At 32.8% G+C, this 27,200-nt stretch overlaps 1 protein-coding gene and 1 pseudogene across 1 annotated transcript in view; one reads left to right on the top strand and one right to left on the bottom strand.

Moving 5' to 3' along the window:
* Positions 1–16: 16 nt before the first annotated feature.
* Positions 17–27,200, top strand: part of DNAJB14 (DnaJ heat shock protein family (Hsp40) member B14) — a 40,145-nt gene continuing 12,961 nt past the window's right edge. Inside the window, exons 1-3 of the mRNA XM_006918867.3 lie at positions 17–240; positions 14,065–14,236; positions 20,793–20,938. Coding sequence (XP_006918929.1) covers positions 108–240; positions 14,065–14,236; positions 20,793–20,938 — 451 coding nt within the window. The 5' untranslated portion in view covers positions 17–107. The remainder of the gene's footprint in view (positions 241–14,064; positions 14,237–20,792; positions 20,939–27,200) is intronic.
* LOC112485699 lies at positions 3,333–3,451 on the bottom strand (annotated as a pseudogene).

Genomic DNA, 27,200 nt, shown 5'->3' with positions numbered 1-27,200 from the left:
CCCCGCTCGCCTCCGCACGCCCCCGCCCGGGCCGGCCTCGCCTCCTCGGCGGTGGCTTCCGCCCCTCGTAGCTGCGCTCCCGGAGGAAACGGAAGAAGGTGTAAGCCATGGAGGGGAACCGGGATGAGGCGGAGAAATGTGTCGAAATAGCCCGGGAGGCCCTGAACGCCGGTAATCGCGAGAAGGCCCAGCGTTTCCTGCAGAAGGCCGAGAAGCTCTATCCACTGCCGTCGGCCCGCGGTGAGGCCCTCAATGTCCCTTCCCTCCCTGCTGGTACCCCACACTGCCGCGTAGCCCGCCTCCGACCCCACCATCACTCCTCCGGGAGCCGGCGGGGCCGCGGGTCAGCCGACCCCTCGGCGGGACCCTGGGGAGAGCATCCCAACACACCTCAGCTCCTGCCCCAACCGTCCCGGGCCGGGCTGCGGGAGGGCCCGGGACGGGCTGCCGAGACTCCCCCTGCCTGTAAGATGCCGGCTCTCAGCTAACCGGCGAGAGTTGCCGGCTTTCTGATCCGTTTTCGGGAATGTCTGGCTGCCATTCTCTCGGGAGAGTGTGCCTGGGATATTTGTCTAATCTTGTCTCAGTCTCACCAGAGTGTCGGCGTTATATCTGGGATTTTGGTTCTGCGGCCCTCCCTGTACCTATACTCACTCCCAAATAAGGCCTAGGCCCCTAATGAAGTGAGAGGAACTGGGAACTCTAGTCGCTAAGGTACAGGTCTCAGGTTCCACCATCTCTGGGGTAGAACATTGTTCCCAAAGCAAGCATTTTCGAATGCCTGAAATAACAATTGCTTTTCCCTGGGAGGGAGTTCATTTAGAAGAGAAAAGCATAAATTTGGCAAGAATGATAAAGAGTAGGTGGTGATTTATTAAGTAGTGTCTGATTTGATAACACCAAAATTATCCACAAATGGGTACATCTCTAAGGAACTTCTTTTAGTTATATTCACCCTGTTCATGTCCTGATCTCTATGCTTTAAAGTAATAATAATAGCCAACATTTATTGAGCACTTACAAAGTGCCAGGTCTTGTGCCTAGTGTTATATATGAATTACTTTATTTACGCCTCAAAACAATCTTATGTAGAGGTACAGGATTCATTTGACCAGGTTTACTAGTAGGGAAACAGACTGCCTTTTTGATGGATGGACCATTGGATGGATGAATGGATGAATGGATGAATGGATGAATGGATGAATGAATGAAAGTATCTTAGCCAAGGTCACACAGAAATTAGTAGCAAAGTCATAATAGTACTTGAGCTTTCCAGCTCCAAAAGGCCTTTAATCGCTACTCTCTATTGCCTTTCCAATAGGATACTGTTTTGTTGAAGGTTCAAGGTATTTCTAGGTTAAGAAGAAAATTATTGAAAAGAATGTGCGGCTACGTGTTTTGTTTTATTATTGCTTTCATAATTTGTTTCTACATTGCTGAAGCTCTTGTATTCTTTGATTTTCTCTATCCTTTCATTGCTATTGAATACTATGCCAGAGAAGACAGGAAGGGGAAGTGAAAGAAATGAGTTAATTTTTTTTTTAATGTGGCAAAAAACACATAAAATTAACCAATTTAATTTTTTTTTTTCCAATTTAACCATTTTAAAGTGTACAATTCAGGAGTGTTAATTGTTTTCACATCGTTGTGCAACAGATCTCTGGAATTTTTCATCTTACAGAATTGAAACTATACCAATTAAACGACTTTCTATTTTTCCCACCCACCAGCTCCTGGCAACCACCATTCCACTTTCTTTTAAAATTTGATCACTACAGGTACCTTATATAAGTGGAATCATACATAGCAATTCTCCCACTTAATGTTGTCTATAGGCTTTGTGACTTTAAGTGAAATGACTGTAATGAAACCACATTGGCCATAGGCTAATTAGTATAAACAAGAGTTAAGTTCCTACAGCATCTTATCAACATTATATATAAAATGAAGCTGAACAAGGCAATGTTATTCGAGGACCTGCTGTAGTATTTGTCTTTTTTAACTGGCTTATTTCATTTAGCATGATGTATTTGAAGTTCATCCACGTTGTAGCATGTAGTAGGATTTTCTTTTTTAAAGCTGCACAATGTTCCATTGCATGTATATCCCACATTTTCATTGTCCATCTGTCAGTAAACATTTAAGTTGTTCTTATAGTTTGGCTATTGTGAATAATGTTGCTATGAATATGGCTTTACAAATTTCTCTTTGTGATCCTGTTTTCAATTCTTGTGGATAGATATGGAGAAATGGAATTGCTGGATCATATTGGTAGTAATTCTGTACTGTTCCACAGCAGTGTCACCATTTTACATTCCTACCAACAATGCACAAGAGTTCCAGTTTCTCCACGTCCTCACCAACACTTATTTTCTTTTTGCTTGTTTGTTTTTGATAGTAGTCATTCGGACAAATGTGAAGTGATATCTCATTATGGTTTCAATTTGCATTTCTCTGATGATTAGTGATGATTGAATAGCTTTTTATATGCTTGTTGGCCATTTGAATATCATCTTTGGGGAAATGTCAGTTCAAGTGCTTTGCCTGTTTTTTAACTGGGTTATTTGTATTTTTTTGATTGTTGAGTTGTGGAAGTTTTTTATATATTTTATATATTCAGTTAGATGATTTGCGTGTTTTTTCTCCCATTCTATAGGTTGTCTTTCATTCTGTTAATTGTGTCCTGTAATGCACAGAAGTTTTTAATCCCATTTGTCTATTTTAGCTTTTATCGCCTTTGCTTTTGGCGTCATATCTAAGAAACCATTGCCTAGAGTTAAATTTTTTTGACACTTCCTACTATATGAATACATGATGTCATTTATTTGTCATTATCTACTCCTGGAGGGACAATTTGAACATTAAGCAAGTAACCACTCGAGACAGAATACCTTGGCTTTTGAAGCCTAACTCCTCCACCTACTAACTTGGAACCTTAATCTTGAGCAAATTAGAAAACCTCTTTAGCCTTTAGCTTTTTTATCTGCAAAATGGGACAATAATGTACTGATTTCATAGGGTTGTGAGGATTAAATGAGTTAATACATGGAAAGCATTTACAGTAGGCTCTCAATTATTTTGGTATCATTTCCATTTTACAAGTGTGAGCCTCTGAGAAATTTAAAACTTGTAGTCTGTCATTCTATCAGACAAGCAACTTGAATCATTCTGCTAAAGGATACTTTAAGATATTAAAGCCCAATACAGTTGTTGCTTTTTTTCTTTCTTTTTTTTTTTTAGGTTAAGCAACCCTTGGTTGGCCTCACAGATTGCAAGGACCTTGTCAGTTTACAATCTCTTATTTTTTAATTTTTAGTTTTTTTATTATTTTACACCTACAGCACCTGGTCTTCTTAGGTGGTCTCCCATCCAAATTCTAACCAGGCTCAACTCTGCTTAGCTTCTGAGATCAGACGGGATTGGACTTGTTCAGGATGACATGGCCGTAGGCCAATTGTTGCTTTTAAAGACATGAACAAAGGAAAAATTAAGAAATATAAAGTGAAAATTAGTACAATGTATTATAAGGTGGCAGTATATGATTATCAAATAAAGTGATAGGCTACAGCTGTGTAGTCTAAAAACCTTAGTTCAGATGCAGACTTCGCCTCTGACAGCTTTGTAACCAGGGGCAAGTTACTTAGCTTCTCTAAGCTGTGTTTAGTTATGCGTAAAGTGAAAATTTAGTCACGGGTTTGATATGAGCATTAGCTAAAATAAAGCTATGTGCAAATACTTGGCAAAGTGTATTTTATATAGAATGTTTCAGAAGATGTTTATTGAAATAATTTAAAAATTCAGGGGAGGGAAAGATCTACAACCTTTTTGTAAGCTCCTGATGAAATGTTTAGTGTAGAAGGAAATTGAAGCTCTTGGTTAAAATGAAATTGTATATTTTTATCTCTGAATTTCACCTACTCTAGACTACCATCAAACCCTTATAACTCAAGAGTTTTGACTAAATGTTCCTGTAGATGAGTTTTCATACTAAGATGGGCAAAAGAAAACACTGCGCTTTGATTGATCTCCATTATTTTTATGCAGTGAATGGGAAAATACGAAACTAAATTCTAGCTAAATTCCAGAATTTTTGTCCTCTTTACATTTTATTCTTGCCAGGTGAAAAATCTGATTGATAAAACAGTTTTAAAAATTGACAAGAGTTTTCCTTGAGGAAAAACTTGATCTTCAAATGGCTCTAGGACATTGTTGCTTTCTAAGTTTTTAGTTGAGAATATTATTTTGCAATTTATTGCCGTTCTAAGTGAATTGAATTTTACAGCTTTCAAATATTTTCATACAATGAGTTCAGTTTATGTTTGAAAGAATGAGTAGCGACTACATAGGGAATATAAATATTCTGGAAAAATGTCAGCAGAAGAAAGTAAATTACATTTTAGTTTCTTAAACTGTATATTTGTCGAATTATAGATGTGTTTTAGACTTTTGCAGAAAGATACAATCTCACTGTTTTAATGCTTTACATTGCTATTTTAATACATTAGTGTTTCATGCTAATTGGGAAGTAGTTTGAACTATAGATTTTTTTTTTAGAGAAAAGCATTTTTCTTGTTTTCTAGAATTTCACAGTAATTTGAACCAAATGGCAGCCTACAGCTTAAAAAAAGGCCATTGTGTGTCTGCTTTAATGAATGGATAGCTTATGTATAATTTGCAGCATCTTCTGCATAGTAGCAATTAAAATAGTCCTATTTTAATTTTTTCCCTCATGTGAGAGAGGTTTAGATTTTTCTTCCTTTTTTTTTTTTTTTGCTACATTACTTTGAAATTTAAATCTAATTTAAAAATTCAAAGTTCTGTCTCCTTTTGTCTCAGAATGGTAAAATAAAGCTTTTTAAACTCATTACACATCTGGAGTATTATTAGCCAACCTATTCCTTTTAAGACAGTTCCCATTTTTTTCTATTTCTGACTTAAATAAAATTTAGGGACAAGTACAAATTATACATTCAGAACAATTACTTTGATAGCACCAAAATAAAATGATTTCCAAATTTCAGCTAATAGCGAAATGATTTCAGACATTATAGTTGAAGAAAAAATACTGAATCCGGCTTTGAACCTTAATTTAGTAATTGTGTGACTTACGTACATAACTATCTTCCTGAGCCTCAATTTTCTCATCAATAAAATGGGGGTATAGTTATTCAACAGATATTTACTGAATGCACACTTTTCGTGCCAGGCACAAAAAGTGAAAAATAAAAGTCCTTTAAAATATGAATTATCTGTCGAACATAATAATAGCTCAATTCCTGTCATTCTCTTTTCCTTTCCTGAGCTTCAGTTTCCTCATCCATAACCTTCCCCCCATTCTTATAAGAATATTTCAAGTGCTGTCAGAATGCCATGTATAATTTTTGGATATTGCCTTGGAATTAACAGTGTAATATCTATCTCTTTTCTATAATTTTTTTAGTTACGCATTTGAGCACAAAATAATTGCTTTAAGTTAGGATTAATCTCCATTTAGATTCAAATGCTCATTCCGTGCTTAGTAACATGTAATTCTCTCTGCCTTGCTGCATTCTTTCCTTGTATTGTCTTAAGTACATAGCTCTCTCTCTCTCCTCGATTAAAAACTCTTTCGCCGTCAGGAACCATTTTAATTTTAATCATCTTTTTATTCCCTAGGAGCCTGACAATCTTTTGCATGTATTTGTGGTATTTATAAGCCTGGATTTTCCAGAAAATACCTGTTTATATAATTTTATTCCGTTTAATAAAGATGATTTATTAAATAATCAGATGAAAAATCTATAGCTATAAGACTTTTCACAGTAATATATTTTAGAAATGAAACTTTTCTGTAATCTGACAAATGTGCAAAAATGTATACATAAGGTTTGTCACTGTAGCAAAAATTTGAAAAGAGTATAAATGTCCATTAGTGGAAATTGATTAAATAAATTGCATTGCATTTATATACGGTGTATTAAAAAAGATGATGCAGCTCAGTAATTTTTTATCCTCTGACCCCCTCACTCTGCTCATTGGCTATAAATCTCTAGCTGTCTTTGTGGACTTCTGAGTTGAGCCTGATCTATCTCCTTTATTGCAATAGTCTTGAATAAGGTCTAAAAAAATGATGATGTGGACCTATATTTATTGCTATAAAATGATACACACAATATATTATGAATTAAATGAAGGTAGACTGCAGATATATGTAGACTATTCTAGTTTTGTTAAAAATATCTAAAAAGCTATACAGATAGCTAACTAGAGTAACTAGAGTTAAATATACCAAAATGGTTGAGTGATTTTTTTTCTTGTGTGGGATTTATATATGATTTTTATTTTATGTCTTTTTACATGAACTTAGCAACACTACTCTTTATAATCACACAAGTAAAAGTTACTTCAAGTTTGTGAGGAGGAGGAGGAAAATCCATTTGTTTTACAAATCGTGTTCTTATTTTAGAGTCTGCTAATGATGGACATTATACATAACAGGTGTGTGGCAGAAACTTATTAAATAAAAACAGACCTTGGTTCTTCACTTTTGGGTTATTCACATAAACTTTTAATAGTATATTTACTTTTTCAATGGTTTTTAATATGCAGACTATGTTAAAACACCAAGCAAAGCAGTATGTCTGGAAAGTGAATGCATAAAGTAAGGTTGAATAGTTTTAAGACTAAAAGTAAATGTAATCTGGTTTATAAGTACTATATCTGTTCAACTAATGTTTGTAATACTGCATTGTTGTAAATGAGATCTCGTGATAGTTAAGACATTTAATAAATCAGAAAAATTCAGGGTGTTCTAAATTCTGGCAGTATTTGAACTGAATTATCTTACCTTCTCAGGCATTGATTTCAGTGATTATTAATATAGAAAGCCTTGCCGATTCCATTTTTAAGATGACAAAACTGGATATTGAGACTCAAAGGTAATCAAACTTGTGCAAATTTTCACTCTTTGGAACCAAAGAGTGTTTGGTGTGAGCACATGTACACACACATCCCTTGTTAAGCAGAACTCTTATGCATGAAATTATAGAAAAATTTTCAGAATAATAAGTATTGAAAATCTAAAACAAACTATATGATCCTGCTATAGCAATATTCAGCATATAGCTATTAATGTCCAGAAAAACACATATCTGTGCCCAACATGAAAGGGAACGAACGTACAGATAACGTCTAACTAAGCATGCATGGGAAGTTTATAGCCACCTGTAAATACTAAACACATATAACCACTTTCATATCTAGGTTCACAGTTTTTAAAAAATAATTTCTTCATTTATTAGGTGAAATACTTCTATAAAGAGACACTTCTTCTTCACCTGTTTTAGGATTACGCAGTGGTATAATTCACATAGAAAAGACTTGATTGCTTTTATCAGTTTTCAAGAAAAAGAGTTGGTTCCCTTTCTCCAAAAGCAGTGAAAGCTGCTTTAGGTTAGTTCGCTCCTGAGTCTGATCAACACACTCCCAGTAGTCTTTAATAGTTACCTTGCTCTTTGGTATAATAGAATGTTTCAGGCTCCTCTTATACATTTCCTGTTGTACACCTAGAATTAACCATATTTCCAATTAGCCCTAGTTTCTTTTAGTGGAAAATGGTGTTTCAGCATTACCATCTGGCTATTAAAGATGCTGTGGGTAGTAGATTGTTCATTATCTATGGGCCTTTCTATATACAGACTTGGAAATAATTTTTTTTTTTAATGCTGAAACAGCTTATGAGTTTATATTACTATTATTCTGATTCAAGTTAAGTACTTTGTGGTGTTCACTTAAACTGTTCTAGCTCATATTGCTATCTCCTACCTTCCATAGTAGTAATTCTTATTCTTAAGGCCATTGTAAATGATAGATATGTCACGATTATTTATTTGCTTTATGCCACATCATATACGTAATAGTTTCAGAGTAGTAGTACTAACACTACCTACTATATAATTATTGAAAACAGTTAAATTTTCTTTGCATATATTTTCTCCATTTTTCCTCCCCATTTTAATTTTTTTTTAATTTCAATCTTACAGAAAAGTCACAAAAATAGTGCCAACTTCTCATATTCATTTTACTCAGGCTTCCTATTGAATAAAATTTTACCACATTTGTTTTATCATGCCCTCCTCTCCCTCTCTGGTATCGCTTCCTATATACACACAATTTGTTCTTATTATATATTTTTCTTGAACTAAAGGTAAGTTGTAGACATGACATCCTGTTACCCCTAAATAATTGTGTATATTTTCTAAGACAGGGGCACTCTTTACAAAACACAATATAATCATCAGATTCATGAAATTAATGCATGTACCTTGTTCAAATTCTGCCAGTTTTTCCAATTATGTGTGATAGTCAAAAGGGCACATGTTGCACTTAGGGACATTTTCTTCCTCCAGGTATCATCTTTTCTCTTCTGTGGCATTTTTGATATGTATTGGCCATTTATTTTATAGAATTTACCTCAATTTGGGGTATATTTCCACATACAAACTTTTGACAGAAATACCATAGAAGAGATGTTTTCTTAGTGTAACATGTCAGGAGACGCATATTGATTTGGTCCTCACTGGTGAGATTAACTTTGATCACTTGGTTAAATTAGTAATTGCCAGGTTTCTCCACTGTAAACTTAGATTTTTTTCCCTTCACAATTAAAAATATATTTTGTGGGAAACTACTTTGAGACTGTAAATGACCTGTTCTATAACATACTTTCACTAACTTCTTTTAGCATGCATTGATGATTCTTGGATAAATTTCTGATGGTTGCCAAATGGTGGTTTTCTAATTCCATCATTCTTTTTACAATTTATTAGTTGTCATTAACTTATTTAATTTATTAGTGTGGATTCATGGATTCCTATTTAATCTGATAACTATTGTTATTTATTTTGATGCTTAGATTGCCTCAGAAAGAGCCCTGTGTCTTTTTGCCATGTCCTCATCATTGATTGTCCTTACTTGATTCCACAAAAATATTTTCAGTCCCACTTTTTACTTTTTGCCTTGGGAATCAGCTGTTTCTCCAAAGAGCCTGGATTCTTTTAGTAGACACCTATGCTTAGAAACAGTTCTAGACACTAGATAAGCTCACTGCAACAGGGATATCATTGCCTCTAGGTCTCTTCAGTAGACAAAGCTAGGAAATATATGTATGAATGCATGTATGTATATGTATGTGTATGTATATCTTTGTGTCCTGTGTACATGGGAATACACACATCCGTAGTAATTTAATCTATATTAGTTTAATCTATATTACTTTTGATATCTGCAAGACTCACACCCCTTCCCATTTTAGTCCACTGCATAGTTCATTCTGTCTTGTATTTCCATATTTTTAATTCCATTCTCTGACAGTGAAAAACGTGGCTCCTGCTATCTTCAATTTACTTACTCATTTTCATCTGTAATGAGTTGTCTCCTTGACCCCATTGGTGCAGGCCCTGTCAAGGTCATCCTGTTTTTGGCTATGACTGCCTGCTTGGTCACAGTAAGCTTCCTTGCTCTAGGCCTCAGCTGCCAAAAGAAAGAAAAGGGAAGGAAAGACCAATCTTTTTTTTTTTTTCCAAGTAAAAAGAAAGAGGACGCCCACCATTTTAAAAATATTTGAATCTATCTACAGTGTCGGAACATATTATCATTGCATACTATTTGCTTTCCCTCTTAATCATCATTTAATCTTTGTAGGTCACGATACTTTTAATTTTCCCATCAGTCCTTATGTATCTCTGATTATTTTGGATTCCTGAAACTTGTTCTCTAGTAGATTCCTAGGAAAGCCTTCTAGGAACTGTGCTTCCTAAGTTCTGGAATGTTGAAAACAGTTCATCTGTGGTCTTAATGCTTGAAGTTATTTTGGTGGTTATAAAATCCTTGGCTTCAGTTTTCTTTCTTTAGATATCTAAATATGTTATTCTGTTGTTTTGCGCAAGTACTACTGATGAGCAAAGACTGATAACAATCTAGTTTTCTTTCCTTCATAAGTCATTTGATCTTTTTGTCTGGAAGCCCAGTTAATTTTATTAGACTATATCTTGGTATTCGTTATTCTGGCATTATTCTGGGTTAATATTCCTAGACATGTAATTTGCCCTTTCATTATATGGCTTCAGATGTTTCTGTTTTTATATCAAAAGTTTTCTCCAGTCACTGTATATCTGTTTTATCTTTCTTCGTCAGGACTGATACGTATGTTGGATCTTCTTTAACTACAATATTTGCCATTTTCTTTCTAGTTTTTGTCTTTTTCATTTAAAAAAAAGTTCCTCTCCTATATTCTGTTCCACTTACGCAACATTATATGTTGTGTTTATTAACTCCTTGTTTCTCCTAGTTTATTCTTTTTTGAATTGATTTCTTATTTCTGATAGAGAGATAGATACTTTTGGGGGTTGTCTTAATTCTAAATATGTTGTTACTTTGTATTACCTTTAATTTCTTGAAGTCTTTTCAGCATGGTTTGAAAGTACTAGGTTATAGTGTTTACCTGTTTTGTCAGCAAGTCTTTGCGGTGTGCTTTCATTGTTTTCAGGGATTTATCTTATTCCTATTCTCTTTTTTTCTTATAATAACTTTTTATCAGATTTCACTTCTATCATTTTCCTTCAATTATTTTTATGTGAAGTTACTTAGCCTTTCTAAATACACAGAGATCCTTCTTCATTTTTTGTGTAATGGTTGAAAATAGGTCACCTTGGTGTATAAGATCTCATTCCTTTCTCCTTCCCCACTTTATCTGGAGTTTCTCTTTTTTTCTATTGCCTTTGTTCTCTTCAGTTTGGGTCCTGTTTCCAGTAGTTTCTCCTCAGTGTGACTTTGTTCTGGAAGAGAGCTCTGACTGATTTGTTTTGAGATTTTAGGAACTGTAGCGTTCTGTACCCTTAAGAGTTTATCATGAACCTTTTCATTCACGTGCTATTATAGTGAGCAAAACCCATTTCTTTCTATACACCTTTCTCAGTTTTGTCTGCTGTGCTATTTAGTGAGTTTCTGTTGATAATTTTGGAATTCTTTTATTCTGTGGACTAGCACATGCCCTGTTACTATCCTCTACTTCTTCCCACGCAGATGATAATACCCACATCGACCTTGTAGCTGTTGTGGGTCATCTCCATCTTCTTGTATTTTGGGTTTTGTGGATGAAGTTTTTATTTTGCTATCTAATTGCTCTGATTTTATGAGAGCATTTGCAGAGATTTAAATTTTAAGCTACTATTACGGCCTTTGAGAATTTCCATAAAGTTTTTCATACTTAAAAGTTGTGACTTTTAAGCCATAGACCATGATGGCTTCTGATCTCAAGGTTAACATTGTGATTGCATTAAATAAGAACTAAGCTATAGTTAAGCTGACTATGTACTATATGTTATACTTATCCTGTTAATAAGTAATAGATTGCTGTCTAATTAAGAGCCTTTCTGTACCAGCTACAACTACATTATTATAAAAACTGAATTTCTTATGTCTTTGGTGACCTCTTGAATGCATTAGGGGAACAAATATGGTAGAAATAAATTCATTTATATATATATAAGTATAATAATAAATATATGTTTGAAAATTTGCCAATGATAGGATTTAAATATCTATAATTATCTATAGATATAGATATATGTATTGCACGGAGTTGTGCAACCATTACAATAATCACTTTTAGAACTTTTAGAACACCTCAAAATGAAACCTACGCTCATTAACCATCACTCATTTCTCCCATTTCATCCTTCCCTTCCCACTAGCCCTCAGCAGTGACTAACCTAATTTCTATCTCTGTAGATTTGCCTATTCTATGGGCCTTTTGTGACCAGCTTTTTGCACTTAGTATGTTTTCAAGGTTCGCCCTTACTGTAGTATGGATCAGTATTTCATTTTTCATTGTTGAATAATATTCCATTGTACAAACATATCACATTTTATTGATGAATTAATCAGATGATGGATTGTTTCCACTATTTTTCTATTATCAGCAATGCTGTGATGAACATTTGTGCACCAGTTTTTGTGTAGTTTTCATTTCTCTTGGGTATATACCCATGGATAGGATTGTGAGGTCAAATAGTAACTATATGTTTAATCTTTTAAGGAACTACCAGATGATTTTTCAGAGAGGCCACAACATTTTACATTCCTATCAACAATGTATGAGTGTTCCAGTTTCTCCACATCTTTGCCAATATTTGTTATTGTCCATATTTTTGATTATAGTCATCCTAGTGGATGCGAAGTGGTAGTTCATTGTAGTTTTAATTTTCATTTGCCTAATAGCTATTTGATATTAAGCAACTTTGTGTGTTTATTGGCCATCTTTATATCAATTTGGAGACTGTCTATTCAGGTCCTTAGCACATTTTAAAATTGTGTTTTTTGGTTTTATTATTGAATTGTAAGAGTTCTTTATATATTTTGGATATTTGTCTCTTTCATGACATATATGATCTTGTAAATATCTTGAAAATATCTTCTCTCATTCTGTGGATTGTCTTTTTACTTTATTGATAATATTCTTTGAAGGGCAGACATTTTTAGTTTTGATAAAGTCCAGTTTCTCTGTTTTACTTTTGTCATTTATACTTTTGCTATCATATCTAAGAATGTCTTGCCTAAATCAAGGTCACAAAGATTTACTCCTATGTTTTCTTCAAAGAGTTTTATAGTTTTTGTTCTTACTTTTAGGCATGTGGTCTATTTTGAACTAATTTTTCTGTATGGTGTGAAGAAAGGATCCAAAGTCATTCTTTCGCATGTGGATATCCAATTGTCCCAGTACCATTTGTTGATGCACAAGTTCTGATATGTAGGAGTTCATTCTTACTCAACTGTTTTCTTATTTCTATTCTGATTATTTCTTTGATACAAGAGTTGTCTAATTTTTTTCTTTCTAATCCTTTGTAATCTTTCTAGTTACATTTTTGTAATCACTTAAATGCATTCGGCTCATAGATTGGTATATATGATACTTATTTGAGATTTGAAGAGGATAACATTATGGCGTAGGTATAATGTAGTCAATTTGCATTCTTCGTGTGCCTATGAAGAATGACATTCACCATTTGTGGGATATAATGTTATATCTATTAGACCAAGCTTGATAAATTAGATGTTTGTGTCATTTGTATCTTTAGTGATTTTTAAAAATCTACCTGGTGTTAGTTATTGATTGAAATGTGTTAAAATTGTCTATCATTGTGGTTGGTTTCTCCATTTTTTTCCTTTTAGTTCTGTTCGGTTTTTTTATGTAGTTTTAACTTATTATGGGAAGTTTCAAGCATCCACAGAAGAAAAGAGAATAGTATAATCAACCTCTATCACCCTTCTATCTTTAACCATTATGAAAATATATGGCCAATCTTATTTCATATATTCTCTCTACCTCCTTTTTTATGCCCTGTCAGTATTTAAAGCAAATTCTAGACATACCGATTATTGTTTTATAGACCCAATGTTTAGTTTTACTCATACATTTATCACAATATTTGCTGACCATTAACTTTTACAGCCTGTCTGGAAGCATTTTCCTTCTGCCCAAAAAATACAGATTACGATATCCTCTAGAAATCTTAGTAGTAAAATTTCTGTTTTTGTTTGTTTGAAAATCTTTCTAATCTTGTGCATTTTCTAGAAAATTAGTGCCGAACTCAAGTTGGCAGTTATTTTACCCTGAGCATTTTGAAGGTATTACTCCAGTGTCTTTTACCTGCCATAATTGCTATCGAGAAGTAAATAGGAAGTCTAATTTTTGGTTAGTTGTAGATATTTCATTGGCTATTTTAAAAACTACCTTTTTTTTCCTTTGGTATTCTCTGGTTTAACCATATAATATGACAAATAAAAGTAGGTCATAATTGAAAGGTAGTAATTTTGAGTTATTAGCTGTAAATTTTTTAATATTATATTTCTAAATGGTGATTAGTGGTCTATAAACAGTTAAGTGCATCAGGGAATACTTACTATTTTTAATAACCTTATGGTGAATATTTTAGAGTACATGATTCTTAGTTTGTCAACTTTATAACTTTCTTAAGATCTTGTGTATGTAATCAGGCATAGTATGCTTTCTGTATCTTTCTACAGCACTATTGGAAATAATTATGAAAAATGGAAGCACAGCTGGAAATAGCCCTCATTGCAGAAAACCATCAGGTAGTGGTGATCAAAGCAAGCCTAATTGCACAAAAGACGGCACATCTGGTGGTGGTGAAAGTGGAAAAGGCTACACCAAAGACCAAGTAGATGGAGTTCTCAGGTAGGAATAAATTATTTATATCTCAACTACAGTTTATACTAAAGTAATTTTTAAATGTTGTAACACATAAAAAGTGTTTGAATAATAAGTCAGTAAAATAATAGACATCAAAGAATTGAACTCTGAGTGTCTTATGCTTTATATTCTTTATAAAATCAGTCAGTACAATTCCAACTTCATGGAAGTTTCCATCTTTTAAAGTAACTAAAAACCATAAAATTCCAGATCATTATTTTTAAGGAAAATTATTTCAATTTTTTGATACAGAACAGAGTTTAGATAATAATATTGAAAGAGGATAAAGAATTGGTTTGTCTTATGTATATATGAAAGCAGGAAAATTTCATATAAGAGATAAATTGAGGACAATACCTACAGCATCTTCAGTATCCCACTTATGTTAATGGTAGTTTTGTTTCTGTTCTTTCCTAAAGCTATCTTTATACATAGGCAAACTCCATAATATCCTCTCCTTTTAGTTTATTCACTCTGTTAAATATTGTCTCAGTATTTTATTTTTACCTTGTGATACACTTCTACTTAAAGTAGAAGAATTAGGTAGAGTTGAAAAATTATGAACTGGGTTTTAGGGATTTGACTTTACTAGATAACCTTATAATTAAGAAAAAAAATTCTAGACATGAACCTTTGAGTATGAAACTAGAGAAAATAGTGTTTTATTTCTCACTACAGCTTAAGGAAGCTGTACTGATGTTGTACGAATATTGCTCTAGGGAAACTAAAGTATAAAGATAAAGGACTCTGAACAGTGATTAATTGGATAATTCACATGGAGAGTGAATTATAATATAGTGAATTAGCTTAAGTGAAGAGCAGGTAAAACTAGATTGTCTTTTTCTGTTGCCTTTTCTTATCCATTTATTTTTCTCTTCATTTCTTTTCTCACCCATTTTTCTCCATTCTTGCTTTTTAGTTCACTCTTTTTACTCACCAAAATTTGAAATTAAAATCATTTTTGATCAAATAGCAATGTATTTATATTTTGCTTTTTTCTTTATATATTTAGATACTATAGCTTGTAAAAGACTCCCTTAATCTTGGTAAAGCCTTGGTCAAGGGTATTTGATTAGCACAAATGGTAGTGAAGCACTTTGAGAATATAATGTTGTTAACCACTTTTATAACTATACTACTGTGTCAGAGGTGGCTGAATATGTGAGATAAGTCAGTAAATGAGATTTGCTTTTGAATTTCTTTAAGAAAAAGCTTTAATTAAATAGTGTGCTGAAATGAATTCCAGGAAACCACATCTATCAGGAAACAAATTTTATTTTCTTGTAGAAATTACCTTTTATTGGGAGAACATGTTTACAATGAAAGACCTAAAGTTAATTGTATGTATGTGATTTTTATTTAGAATCATTTTGTGATTTTTTTTTGAAAGACTATAGAATCACCTATATATTTGAAAATACGATTTGACAATGTAATTGAAAATTTTGGAGGATAGGAATATCCTAAACCTTATGTTATTTTTTTAAATATATATTTTGTTAATTTACTATAGCCTTGGAAGTAAAAGAGAAATAGTTCAAGGTGTGGTAGAAATAAGGAAGGGAAAACAGCACTTTGTTTTTCTATCTTTTCGTTTTAGTATTTAGGCAGAGGGACATATTAAGAATGGAAGAATGAAAGATGATGGTGGGTGCAATACATTTTGTATATGACCAGAGTTGGCCAGCTGGAAACGTAAAACATTGAGGGAGTTTCTGTCTGTTGTTGGCTTCTATATTCTCTGTGAAATTAGGGATAAGGTTATCCTCTGAGAGTTATAAGAAAAAAAATTAAGTAGAAAGCTTGAGGAGAGTGGTAAACATATGAAATATTTGCAGAGGGGAAAGGCAAGGGAATGGAAGGATTGCTCGTTAGCACTGGAGACCCAACCAAGTTTGAGACCATAAATTCTTATCGGGTAAAAGTTTAGTAGTATATCTATATCAGAGGTTGTTTCTCTTGTCAGTAATTTTATTATGTCTTTTTATTAAATGTAGTTTTTTTCTTTTAGGGACTAAATGTGATTGGAACATTCTTTAATAAAATCCCTAAGTTACTCAGAATACTTCAGTCAGTGCCTTATATAGAGCTGTTTAGCTCAATCATGTAACACTCATTTTATTAGCTTTCATAAGTGTTGCTTTAGTGAGGTAACAGATCACCAGCAAACACTTACATGCTATTATGTTTTTGTTTTTTGTTTTACCTATACACAGGGGATTTTTCTGAAGAGAGCCATGTTATCTTGTTGGTTAGCACGATTATGCAAACAAGTTGCTCAGTGACAATTTGGCTCAATGGGAGAAGCCATGCAATAATACTGCATCCATTGCATAAGTAAGAGCTAGTTTACAATAAGACGGAAGAAAAAGTGTGTAACTGTAAAAATAGCATTCTCTGAAATAAGCACTGTTTGTTGGCTTTGAGTTGAAATATATTGAAAAATTATTGAGAAAAAGGTATCATGGATCTAATTTGAAAAAGTTTTTAATATCTCATTGAAAAGAAGCCTCTTTTTTTTTTTTAAGTTTACAAGACCAATGGAAAATCATTAACTGGGCCATATTTATCCATTCGGAACATTACTGTACAGCTATTAAGTCATTTAAATTGTGGGGATTTTATTAGGATTTGATCTAAATTGTAGTTCTTTAAATGAAAAGAAAATAAATTTTTTTGCTAAACTTATAAAATAAGTAATCTTTTGCCTCAAGAATAAACAAATATTTCCTTAAATGACAAACTTGGAATCTATTTAAATAATCAGCTATAACACATGAAAAAAAGAATTGAAAGAGAACCCTTCTCCCCTGCCCACTATGCTTTCATGCACATAAAGGAAGACACAAAGACTGAAGCAAACATCCTTCTCCATTGTTGAGCTCCCAGACAGATCTTTCTGGCCTTGTTGTATAATATTTCCTTTCTGGGTAGATAATGGGTTACCTCTTTTTAATTTATTTTCTTTTTCCTTTCTTTTTTTAATTCTTTGGTGAGGGTGGTGAAGGTTTGAATCTTTCAGTAAGGAGCAAATTATAAAAAGTATGACAAATATATTTTAGTTGGTATAAAGGAGCATAATGAACAAAAATATAAACTGAAATAAATATATGAATGATTATTTCTCATTCAGACATGAAAAATTAGATGAATGAGTATATTTGGAGCATTACTTGAAATGTGCAGTATTCAACTTGTCCTCTGGTGCTGTTGACTTTATACCTTCATGCTGGTTTTTCAAACAGTTTCTCCTCTACTATATGATGAAAAATTTAGTGCAGGGAGGATATGGCAGAGCTAGATACAGCTAAGAATTAGTGAAATAATTGTTTTTCTACCTTTTTTCTCATTGTGGCAATTCTTAGCTTTATGATATCTATCTCTAGAGGATTGTGAATTCCAGCCTAATATCTCTACGTTCTCCAGCAGCTGTTTTCTGCCTTTTTCTATTGCCTAGCTTTTTGTGCTCAAGAAATATCAACAAAATGAACTTAGAGGATTAATGTGGTATATAATTAAACATCTTATGCATTCAAACCAAATAGTAATGACTTTAGGATTGTTCAGTATTTCATTTATTACTACCTTTTGTTTTCTGCATTCAGGTAGTGTCAATTCTTAGCTCTCTTTCTCGTTTCATAGTCAATTCTCTTCTATTCCCAGTTGATTTTTGGTGCCAACTATGTTTTCATTATAGCTCTTATCACCTTTAGTCCAAAAATGACTTTTAGATCTTTCCCATTTCATCCCTCAAATTGAATCAGTCATCAGTCTGTCTATCCATCCATCCATTCACCACAAATGGTGAACAAGACACATTCCCTGCCTTCAAGGGGCTTATTGTCTAGAAAGAGCGATCAGACAAATAAACAGACAGTTGCAGTACAGCTTTGAGAAGATACAAGGTCACCAAACCTAGTCTTGAAGAATTTGAGTTCTTGAGAAGAGAAAAATCTAAGTTGAGGTCTGGAGAAGTTGTGGAAACTATAAGCAAGAAGGGAGGCAGAAAAGGCATGTTCTGGGTACCAGAAGCAACATTTGAAAATATCTATGAGAAAAGAGAATCTATTTAAGCACTCATTGGAAAAGCAAATAGGAAGAGGATTGTTCTGGAGTCTTAAGAGGGTCCTTTTCTTCTTTATTCTGGTTCTGTACAAGATTTTCAAGTCAGACAAACTGAGGTGCGAATCCTTCCTTGTGATGTCTTTCCTCATCACCCTTGCAGGCCTCCTCTTCCCTTTTCTGTTTTCCTTTGGCACTTTATTTTTCTCTATGTATTTATCACCGTGTGATATACTTTATGTTTTATTTGTATATTTGTTCATTGTTCCTCTCCACTTGTAAATTTAATATGAGCAGGGATATTTTTTGACTTTTTATTTACTATTATAACATCTGAAACAGTTTCTAGCAAAAAGTAGATGTTCAGTAAATTTTTGTTGAAATAAATCCTAGTTCCCATCTACTATTTGGTTATATGACTTTCAGCAATTGACATAACCACTCAAAGCCTTGATTTTCTCATTGACTAAATAGGAATAATACCTACTTAATGAGTAAATGAGATAATTTGTGTACAATAATCAGCATAATAAGATTCTGTAATTCTCTATGTGAAAACTTTGTGGACCAGATGTAGTTTAGAATTCAGAATTCATATCTTAGGTAACAAGGAGCATATATTATATATTACATAAGGTCTCATAGGGTCTGTTAGCAGCCCAGAACCTAATGTTAACATTTCTACAACAAAATGTACAAATGTTCACACTTAAGTGGGATAAATGAAGGTGATAAAATTTCAGGTCAAATTTTGCCTCTAAAAGAGCGGAAATCAGGTTTTTGCAGTCACATTAGTTATAGAGTAACTTAATGTTTTTCAGAGCTTAATGGTTATTGGAATATGGATTTGAGATTGTGGACCTGTGCCTGACACATAGTAGGTGTTCTATAAAGTCCCTTTTCCCTTTTTTTTTTTTTTTTTTCCTTTTGCATAGTTTCTCAACATATTTAGGGGAGTGGGTCGCTACAAAGGCAGGGATCGTCGTTTTGTTCACTGATATATTTCAAGTGCCCAAACACTATATGAGACATGGTTGTTGCTCAGTAAATATTACTGACTAAATAAAGAAAATGTCATGTTTATGAAATAAAATTGACTTGTGTTAATATTTATTATCTAAAGTAGAACAATCCAATTTTAATTATTATTACTATAAAGAGGACTGCATAACAAATTTTTATTGATGTGATCCTAAGATTTCTATAATTTTATACAATGTCTTCTTTTTTTTTCTATTTCCTATACCAAATAATGAATGTTTTCATTGTAAAAGGAGAGCTGAGACTCATTTATTCCAGAAATATTTACTGAGAACTTATCATGTACCAAGTGCTGTGGTGATTAATAGGATAAATAGTAAAATAAAAAAGATCAATATTGTCTCTTTTCTTTGAAAACTTTGAGTCAGTATTTGCAGTTTTGTAGCTGTCAGTGAACAGTTAAGCCTCAGATCCTTTTACCTGTTACCACCTGGATCATGAAGCCGCTTGCACATGGAATGTCTAAGCTCATAAAATACGCCACAAAAAAATGTGTAAGATGTACCTGGATTTTAGTGAAGAAAAATTGTTAGGTTGTGGGAGAATATTAGCAACCAAAAGTATTAATGTTCTTTGTTCTAGAGTATTTCTTTTCCTAATACGTTTTAAAGATTTCAGGCTTAAATCGGTTACATATTTAAGATTATAAACTATTTAAGTACAATAGGTGCTCGAATAATGATGTTTCATTCAACGTTGTTTTGTTAATAACATTGATGAGATGCTGTAGGAACTTCAACTTTGTTTTTATTAATTAACCTGTGGTAAAATTGGTTTTATTATATGTCATTTTGCTTAAAGTCACAGAACCTGTCAACAACATTGATATGAAAATAGGGTGTAACCAACATTTTTGATTCCCCTGATATATTTTATTATGATATTTTATCTTTCTCAGAGAGTGACACAGATAAATTCTCTTTAGCATAGCCAAGCTGCCTTAACTTGCCTTGACATTTAATCCATAGTGTGCTATAATTGTTTTACATGCACTGAACCGTTGCCTTGATATTTGGTTAGGTCTGCATTACGTGACAACTGAAGTGCAATGCATACTAATCCTTAGCTGTGACATACTTGGGAAGAGTATGGGAATTTCTTTATGCTCTTAAAAGTACTATAAAATTGTTCTTTTCTTCTCAGTTTAGTTACAATGTATGCTCTGTCCTTCATCTACAGTTGTTATGAGTTTTGCTTTACTTCTTCTCTAGTTGTGATTAATTGTACCAAAGACATTCTCGTAGCCAACTCTCCTTAAACTGAGAAGAAGTTGAAAAACAGAATGGGGCAGTAACCCTTAACCGGATAAGCTATCATTTGATACTGAAATAACAATCCATAGGCAGTTCTTTATACTATTCTAATAAATAAAAAATCAGAGGTAGTATATGAGCTTCTTCCTTGAAATTTACCTTATAACATACTTTCTTGTTCACAGCATAAACAAATGTAAAAATTACTATGAAGTACTTGGAGTTACCAAAGATGCTGGTGATGAAGATTTGAAAAAAGCTTATAGAAAGCTTGCTTTGAAGTTTCATCCAGACAAAAACCATGCACCTGGAGCAACAGATGCTTTTAAAAGTAAAGTAAACCTTTTAAAGCAGTTTTACTTAGCACTTTTTAGAATCTACTTACAGTGTTTCAGAATGTCGAACTCTGCCTTTAGAAGCCAGCATAAACGAGGGTCCTCAAAATCTTAACTTTAAACCTCACCATTAACTTGTTGTACCAAGAGCCAAACAAATGCAGTTTGGCTTCACAAACGCAACATGCCAGTTTTGGCAAAGTCCTAAGTAACTTATGGATACCCATGCATGCTTTCTACTTTACCACACACAAGGAGTGTGATGACTATGCATGAGCTTCTAGTATATTACCATCTGGTTTTACAGGAACTAAAAGCAAAATATAGTTTTTGTGAAATTAATTGGAATTGCTATCTTCTCTGTTCTTATATTTCTTTTAACTCTAGCCAATTTTTGTATTTTTTATATGTAGTTCTAACTAATGTGACTTTTTTCTTTTTAATAATTATTTTCATTTCTCTTACCTACTACTCATGTCTTCATTGTTTTCCTCGATATCATTTCCATTTTTGCCAATTTAGTAAATATCCAAGAACTTATTTTGTAATTCATATTTTGTTACATACAATTTATTCATAAAGATTAACTTCTAATTCATAGGAAAAGGCTTAAATTTGTGATTTTTTTGTTCTTGTGAATTTGTCATTCATAGGGCCAAAGTATAATGTTTACAGTGGACTGCTGGGGTCTTGGAATAACTGATAGGAGATACTTAGTTTTCAAATGTTCCTTATAGATTGATGACTCAATTGGTCTTTCATATAAAACTTTCCAAATAGTTTTATTTCTTGGAGGAAGTTGCCAAGCAAAATACATTGGCGATTGTTAATATAATCCAATAAAAGCAGCTGCCACAGTGGTACTGGTGAAAGTAAAATATAACCGTGACAGAGCCTTCTCTGTTTCCTAAATTAAAAGTGGCATGTTGATAGTACAGGAAGTTTCTTTACTCAAAAGCACTTACTTTAGCATATACTCCCTTAAAAGTTAAAGCAAATTTTTTACATTATGAATTTAAATCACTTAATTTAAAATTTTTGTTGATTTTAAAACATTGGAAAAGATTTTGGCAGTGAGTTATTTGCAGGTTCGTGATCTGCTAGGGTGATATCAGTATTCATTCTTTATTAATATTAAGAATGTTAATTTATTTCTTTCTCCCAATTTTGCATTGAAGTCATGTTAGCATTATTGGTTTTTGAGTTTCAGTAAGTGAATCAACCAATGTTTTCACAGCCTGTGTTGCGTTTTGAAGAGGTGAGCAGCATAAATATCACCCCAGCTAGACACTCAGAAGGGGTTTTACATAGTGATTGTACTTTGGTTTCGTATATTTCAGATTTTAATGCCTGGCTTTACAAAACTAGAAACTTAATATCAGCATGCTGGGAATTAATTCATCTCTAGAGGAGAGGCTCACATTATTCAATACACAGAGGGTTATCTGGAAATCAGAATGCCAATTTATTAATCCCAAAGAGGATCAGAATGGGGAGTTGGTTGATGAACCCATTTTTCATTGAGTTGAAACTCTATAGATAACTCAGGTTGTAATCCACACTTGGTGAACAAAGATAGTTAACAAGAAAATATTACATCTAGTGTCATCATACAGAAATGTCAGGTTTCATTCATTCAGCACACAGGATCTTTTCATTACCTTCTGGGCCATCTTATTTAATTTTAACCAATCAACCTTAACTTCTGTTTTTGGTGTACCGTGCAAAGACTATAGTTTTTTCTTAAAGGTAAATACAGATTGATTGCTCTGTAATTACCAAAACATAGAATTTTACAAAACATAGAAAAGACGTGCTTTGTATTTCCTCATAGAAAAAGAAGGAGTAATTAGTTTAGGGAATTAAATTAGAAGAGATATTTTTTAAATATGTAATTGAGATGGATCCCTTTCCTTCTCTCTGACATGAATATTTTCAGAACAGTCTACATTATCTTCAAAGACTTGCAATATTTGAGAGACTATTTGAATAGTATCTGTGTTTGTTGACATATACATGAATGTAATAACAAGGGACATAGATTAGCTGTATATATGTTTGCTTGATAAATAATAATAGGTCAGATGCTATTGCTTGTGTTAACTCTGGTAGTTCAGTATTCTACCCTTTCAGCTAATTCTCGTAGAGAAATTCAATAAGAGAATATGAGATATCCTTTTACTCAAAGAATTTGTAATTCACAAAGGGAAGAGAAGTCTCATACAGAACATTTGGAGTAATAGTAATACCTAACATATGATAAGCATTTTATAGTTTTTCATCCTTATTTTTTATTTAATGCTTATTAAAAATCTTGCAAAATAGTCAGGGGACCAGTGTCATTTTTCTTTCACAAATAAGAAAATTGAGGCTCAGAGAAATTAACTAATTTACCCAGGATCTTCCAGAATACTGAATATAATTAAATGCCAAAACATAGAATAAAGATGTCCAAAGGAAAGTTAGAAATATAAAGTAGCATTATAATCAGAGTAATTGGAGAAGCCTTCATATAATAAGTGAGAATTGAGACTTTTCTCAAGATGATTATGATTCCTATGGTTAGGGATATGATTCCTATGGTTAGGGAAGAGAGAAGATGGCATAAACTTGGCTGTGAGAATGAGGCAAGCAATATAATAATTAGAACTTCCGTTTTCAAGAAGATGGAGGAGATGTACTTTTTCATTCTTTACATCAAGTACAACTGAGTATTATTTATAAAACAAAACAAATATAAGAAAACTCTGAAAGGTTGAGAGAAGATTGACTGGCTTAGGGACCTTGGGACCCAAAGAACAATATGATCACATTTCAGTCAGAAATACTAAGAACCAGAAAAACCTCAAAATGATTTTAAAGTCAGTCAATAGATACCTACATGGAGATGACAGAGAAGTTAGGATTGCCTAACAAAGATTTTAAAGCATTCATCATAAAAATATTTCAATAAGCAATTGCTTCTCTCGCAGCAGTTGATTGAACAACTAGACAGAAAATAAGAATACAGAAGAATTAAACACCATCCCATATCCAACAAGATACAATCATCATTTTCAGAACAATCCACTTAATAACCACAGACTATACATTCTTTTAATTCACTCTGCAAATCTGTTTTTCAAGTGCTTACAGAATAATATTCCAAGATAAAGCATATCCTGGGTCGTAAAATAAACCCCCAATAAGTTAAAAGGCTGGAATCATACAGTGTATGTTTTCTCACAATGAAATTAAAGTAGAAATCAGTAACAGATAATTGCAAAATATCCAATCACTTAGAAACTGGACAACACACTTCTAAATAATCTATGGGTCAAGGAAATCTCAAGAGAATTTTTAAAATAGATTAAATTGAATAAAAGTTTACTATCACAATTTGAGGGGACCAGCTAAAGCAATGCCGAGAAGAAACTTTTATAACCCCTAATGCATATATTAGAATAAACAACCTCAAATAAGTCTTCCACCTCATGAACCTACCAAAAAAAAAAAAAAAGAACAAAATAAATCAAAAGCAAGAAGAAAGAAAGGTGAGAGTAGAAATCAATAAAATTGAAAACAGAAAAACAATAGTGAAGATCAATGAAACAAAAGAATTCTTTGAAAAGATCGGTAAAATTGACGGACTGACAAAGGAAAAGAAATGACCATTATCAGAAGTGCTATCATAGAAGTGATGTAAAATTCAAATAATTTAAAATATGGTGGGAATGCATCCTTTGCTACTAGTTAGTTACATTAATGGTAAAAATTGAGGTCAACTCAAAAAATGCATTGAGTATAAAAAATCATAGTTTCAAGAGAAAAGGAATAAAAAGAATTGAAAATTAAAAAAAAAAGGAAAAGGAAAAGAAGAAGTACTATCAGAAACAAAGATACTGACCCTGCAGACCTCAAAAGGATAATGAGAATACTATGAACAGATCCACACATATAAGTTTACAACTTAGATGAAATGGACCAATTCTTTGAAAAATAAAAATGATAAGAACTCACTCAATCTGAAGTAAATAATGAAGCAGCCGTATAACTACTAAGTAAATTAAACTTGTAACTAAGAAACTCCCTAAAAGAAATCTCTGGGTTCAGATGCCATTACTGGAGAATTCTACCAAACTTTTAAGAATTAAAATAAATTGTACACATTCTCTTCCTGAAAATAGAAGAGAAGGAAACATCCTAATTTATTTTACAAAGTGTTACCCTATATTAAAACCAGACACTACCTAAAAAAAATACAGATCAGTGTTCATGGAATAAACCCAATTATCCTTAAAAAATATTAGAATTCAGCAATATGTAAAAAGGATTATACGCCCTGACCACCTGGAGTTTATTCCAGGCATGCCAAGCTGGTTCACTATTCGAATATCAGTCAGTGTGATCCACTGTATTAATAGGCTGAAGAACAATCTCATGATTATATCAATCAGTGCAGTAAAAGCATTTGAAAAATTTACCCCACTCATTCATGATAAAAACTGACCAAAAAATAGGAATTGAGGGAACTGCCTCAAAATGTTAAAAGAGCAACTACAAAAACTTACAGATAACATTATAGTTAGTGATGAAAGACTGAATGGTTTCCCAAGATGGGAAACAAAGCAAGAGTGTCCCCTTTCACCACTCTTATTCAACATAGCATTGGAAATTCTAGTCAATGCATTAGAGTGAGAGAAGGAAAAAAGGCTCACCAATTGGAAAGGAAAAGATCAAACTGTCCCTCTTTGCAAATGGCATAATTATATATAAAATCGCAAGGAATATAACTGCCCCCCCCCCAAAAAAAAACAATTCCAGAACTAATAAGTGAATTCTGCAGTTTTGGGATACAAGATAAATATACAAAAGTCAATTTCTGTATTTAAAAGTAGTATATTTCTGTATACTAGCAGTGAACATGTAGACACTGAAATTAAAAATATATTATCATTTATAATCATACGTAAAATATTTGGATGTAAATTTAACAAAACTTATACAGAATATGTATTCTTTATACAAGAATAAGTATACAGTACTAATGAAAGAAATCAAAGAAGATCTAAATAAATGGAGTGATATAATAATTAGAATGGTAGATCATGGTCATAGATTAGAAGACTCAACATAGTAAAGATGCCAAGTCTCTCTAAATTAATTATATATGTCTCAAAACTTTTTTTGTAAATAAAAGCAAGTTTATTCTAAAACCCACATAGAAAGACAACCTGAGTAAATAAAAATGATTTATTGAAAGAATGGAGTAGTAGCAATCAGTGTACCTGATTTTAGGACTGACTTTGCAGTTGCAGGTATTCACACTGTGGTATTATTAGAGGGATAGACACATAGATCACAGGATAGGGAACCCAGATATAAACTCATAAAAATATATCCAACTGTTTTTTTTTTTTTTTTAAGTTTCAGTTGACATTCAGTATTATTTTATATTAGTTTCAGGTGTACAGCACAGTGGTTAGACATTTATATAATTTACAAATAAGTCTGGTATCCATCTGGTGCACCATACATAGTTAATACAATATTATTAATGACTATATTCCCTATTCAGTTACCAGTTATCAAGACTTCACATCCCTGTGACTATTTAATAACTATCAAATTATACTTCTCAATTTCTTCACCTTTGACAGAGATGGAAAAGCAATATAAAGGAGGAAAGCTAGCCTTTTCAGCAGATGGTTTTGGAGCAATTGGATGTTTATAGGCACAAAAAAAAAAATCTTGACCTAAATCTTACACTTTATACAAGAATAAACTCAAAATGAATCATGAGTGTAAATGTAGAGCAACACTTTTGAACTGTTTGCAAAAAATCATGGGAGCAAATCTTTAGGATCTTGGGCTAGGCAATGATTTCTTAGACTTAACACAAAAAGCACAGTCTAGAAAAGGAAAAATTGATAAGCTGGACTTAATCTAAACTTGTTCAAAGATTGCTCTGCAAAGACCCTATGAAGAGGATGAAAAAACAGGCAACAGGCTGGGAGAAAACATTTGCCAAGCAAATATCTGACAAGAGACTAGTATCTAGAATATATAAAGAATGCCCCAAAATCAAAATTTAAAAAAAAAGACAATCCAGTTAGAAAATTAGTAAGACTTTTCACTAAAGATGATATACTAATGGCAAATAAGCATATGAAAATATTCTTAACATCCATTCATTAACTATTAGAGATAATGCAAAATAAAACCAAAATGAGGTTATCACTACACACCTATCAGAATGGCTAATATAAAAAACAGCAA

This window comes from Pteropus alecto, unplaced genomic scaffold (genome assembly GCF_000325575.1).
Source record: "Pteropus alecto unplaced genomic scaffold, ASM32557v1 scaffold5, whole genome shotgun sequence".
Classification (NCBI taxonomy): domain Eukaryota; kingdom Metazoa; phylum Chordata; class Mammalia; order Chiroptera; family Pteropodidae; genus Pteropus; species Pteropus alecto.
The sequence above is the reverse complement of the archived record's forward strand: the minus strand, read 5'-3'. Positions and strand labels throughout refer to the sequence as shown.